The sequence below is a fragment of the Coffea arabica genome, chromosome 1c, assembly GCF_036785885.1.
Source record: "Coffea arabica cultivar ET-39 chromosome 1c, Coffea Arabica ET-39 HiFi, whole genome shotgun sequence".
Taxonomy (NCBI): Eukaryota; Viridiplantae; Streptophyta; class Magnoliopsida; order Gentianales; family Rubiaceae; genus Coffea; species Coffea arabica.
The window spans coordinates 40,165,280-40,168,286 of NC_092310.1; the positions used below are offsets into that span (position 1 = coordinate 40,165,280).

The 3,007-nt window shown below is 40.7% G+C and overlaps 1 protein-coding gene across 1 annotated transcript; it reads right to left on the minus strand.

Annotated features, from left to right (window-relative positions):
- Positions 1-647: 647 nt before the first annotated feature.
- On the minus strand, positions 648-2,756 carry LOC140005280 (uncharacterized). Its single transcript, XM_072046036.1, has one exon. It carries the CDS (start codon positions 2,754-2,756, stop codon positions 648-650), a length of 2,109 nt encoding a protein of 702 aa, XP_071902137.1.
- Between the last annotated feature and the right edge of the window lie 251 nt (positions 2,757-3,007).

A 3,007-nucleotide genomic window follows, 5' to 3' on the forward strand; every position in this document is an offset into this window, starting at 1 on the left:
GCTCCCATAAGGCTCCTCCATATCCAAGATGCAGTATTGGGGACTTTGCACCTAAATATGGAAGTTCTTGGGAAATATTTAGCCTTCAAAACTTGGCTGACTAGGAGATTAGGTTGCGTTATCAGTCTCCAAACCTGCTTGCCTAGAAGTGCTGCATTAAATGCCATCAAATCTTTGAAGCCTAATCCTCCCATGTTCTTACTCCGAGTGAGCTTCCTCCAAGAGCACCAGTGTACCTTATTCTTTCCATTGGCCTCTCCCCACCAGTAGTTTGACATTAGTGAGCTGAGTTCCTTATATAATCTGGATGGGAGCCTAAAACAGGACATGGTATACGTCGGCATGGCTAAGGCTACTGAGTTAAGCATAATTTCCTTACCTGCTGTACTTAAGAACCTGTTTTTCCACTTGCTCATTCTCTGTTGTATATTTGATTTGACAAATCCAAAAATCTGCTGCTTTGATCTTGATACCACCATTGGTAATCCGAGATACTTGCCTTGAGTAACACTTTGCATATTCCCCATAACTTGACAAATCTCATGCTTCAGATGTAGCCTCACATTCTTACTGAATAGTATAGAAGACTTATCCAGATTTATCAGTTGTCCAGACCCTTTGGCATACACCTGCAGCACCCTTATTAATTACGTAGCCTGATCCTTATTTGCTTTGCAAAAGATCAAAGAGTCGTCTGCAAAGAAGAGGTGTGTTATACTAGGACCCTGTCTACTTATCTTCATCCCAGAAATTTTTCTGGTTTGTGCAGCCTGCCGAATAAGGTTGGAAAATCCTTCAGAGCAAAGGAGAAACAGATAAAGGGATAGGGGATCCCCTTGTCTAATACCTCTAGTGGGTATCACATACTCTTTCACCTCCCCATTAATATTGAAGGAGTAAGATACAGTTCTTACACACTCCATAATCCAGTTTATCCATCTGTACTGAAACCCCATCTTTTGCATAATGGCCTCAAGAAAACTCCATTCCACACGGTCGTAGGCTTTGGACATGTCCAACTTCACTGCCATAAACCCATCCTTACCTTGTCTCTTGTTATTTAGATAATGCAAATACTCATGAGAGACTAAGATGTTATCTAGAATTTGCCTACCGGGGATGAATGCAGATTGGTTTTTGCAAATGCAGCAATGTAAAACACCTTTGAGCCTATTTGCAAGAATTTTAGCAATGACTTTATATAAGGTAGTGGAAAGACTAATTGGTCTTAACTGATTCAAAGATGTGGGATTAAGCAGTTTGGGGATGAGAGTAATCACCGTATGGTTAACACTTTTCAAGAGGTGGCCTGTATGAAAAAAGGTTTGGATTGCATTTACCACTTCTTTCTTGATGGTAGTCCAGAATTTTTGGAAAAAAAGTGGTGACATACCATCAACCCCAGGAGATTTATCTGGGTTCATAGAGAAAATTACAGCTTTTATTTCTTCTTCCAAAACTGGTTTCATCATATTTCCATTGAGTTCATCAGTGATAGTATGGGGTATACCATCCAGTACCTCAGTTAAGTCCCCGACGTCATTACTGTTGAACAGATTCCTATAGTATTCTGCAATCTCCTTGCTCACTGCCTGCTCACTCTCAGTCCAAGTACCATCCTCTCGCTGAAGTTTGTTCAGTCTATTTCTCCTTCTCCTACCTTGTACCGAGGCATGGAAAAATTTCGTGTTCTTGTCACCCTCCCTAAGCCATTGTATCCGCGATTTTTGAAGCCAGTACAACTCTTCCTCTTTGTAGGCTTCCTTTAACTGTTTTTTTAGAGAATCCTTACAATCCTTGCTGGTGCTACCTAGAGAAGACTTCAGATCACTCAACTGGTTTTTTATCTGCTCAGTTTTCACTCTTACATTTGCTTGGAAGTTATTCCTCCATTGTAGTAGAGCTACTCGGCAGTTTTTGAGCTTCTTAACCACTTGGAACATCCTAGATCCATCAATTTCCTGCTCCCAAGCCGACTTGATTACCTCCCCTATATCCTCTCTTTTAAGCCACCTCTTATCAAAGTAGAATCTCTTCTTCCTCTTACCAAGATTCATCTTAGTATCGAACAAAAGAATACTGTGATCAGACGCATATGAGTCAATATGAGTACACTGAACTTTCTCATACACCTTTGACCAGGAGTAGCTACAAAAACCTCTATCCAATCTCTGTTTGATTTCTCCTTCTTGATCCCAATTGTTACACCAAGTCCAAGGATGTCCAACAAACCCAATATCCATCAACTGATTTCCATTAATGAATTGCTTGAAGTCTTGAAAGTTGCTTTCCTGTCGACTATTTCCTCCCCATTTTTCTTCATTAGATACAATATCATTAAAGTTTCCTGCTATCATCCATTTTTCTCCCCACAAACTCTTCCTCCTTTCTATAACTTCCCACTGTTGTTTTCTGAACTGATCATCACAACTTGCATAGATGCCTACAAACCACCAATCAGTGTTCACTTCCGGGTCCTCCACATGCGCTTCTATGGTAAAAGCAGTCCTCAAAACCTCTATAATTCTCACCTCATCTTTCCAAAGAAGAGCCAATCCTCCTGCCTTATTCATTGCCTCCACCACTATCATTTCATCAAATCTTAAAATATTTTTCACTTTTTCCATGTATTTTGTTCTATTCTTGGTCTCACTTAAAAACACCATACTTGGGAAGAAGAGGTTATTAACCTCTCTCAGCTGGGGAATTGTCAAGGGGCTCCCCACTCCTTGACAATTCCACACCTGAACTCTCATTTGGATCCTGGGGTCCTATAAGGGATGGACCCTTCCCCCTCAGCCCCTAGTTTATTTCGTTTAATCTCATGTCCTTCCTCCTCAACGTTTTCCATAGCCACATCCACTTCTGTACTTTTCCTCTTGCCTTGGTATTTAATATTCCCCAGGTTGATACTAATTCCTTTTAGATCCTGTCTTCTATTGCTAGGTGATCTTAAAGGCTTTTGAACCCTTCGAAGCTGCTTCCTAATTCCCTTTTGCTTTGTAGC

Bases quoted from the DNA above. Each gene is read 5' to 3' on its own strand.
- LOC140005280 (XM_072046036.1), bottom strand. From the start codon at position 2,756: ATGAGAGTTCAGGTGTGGAATTGTCAAGGAGTGGGGAGCCCCTTGACA.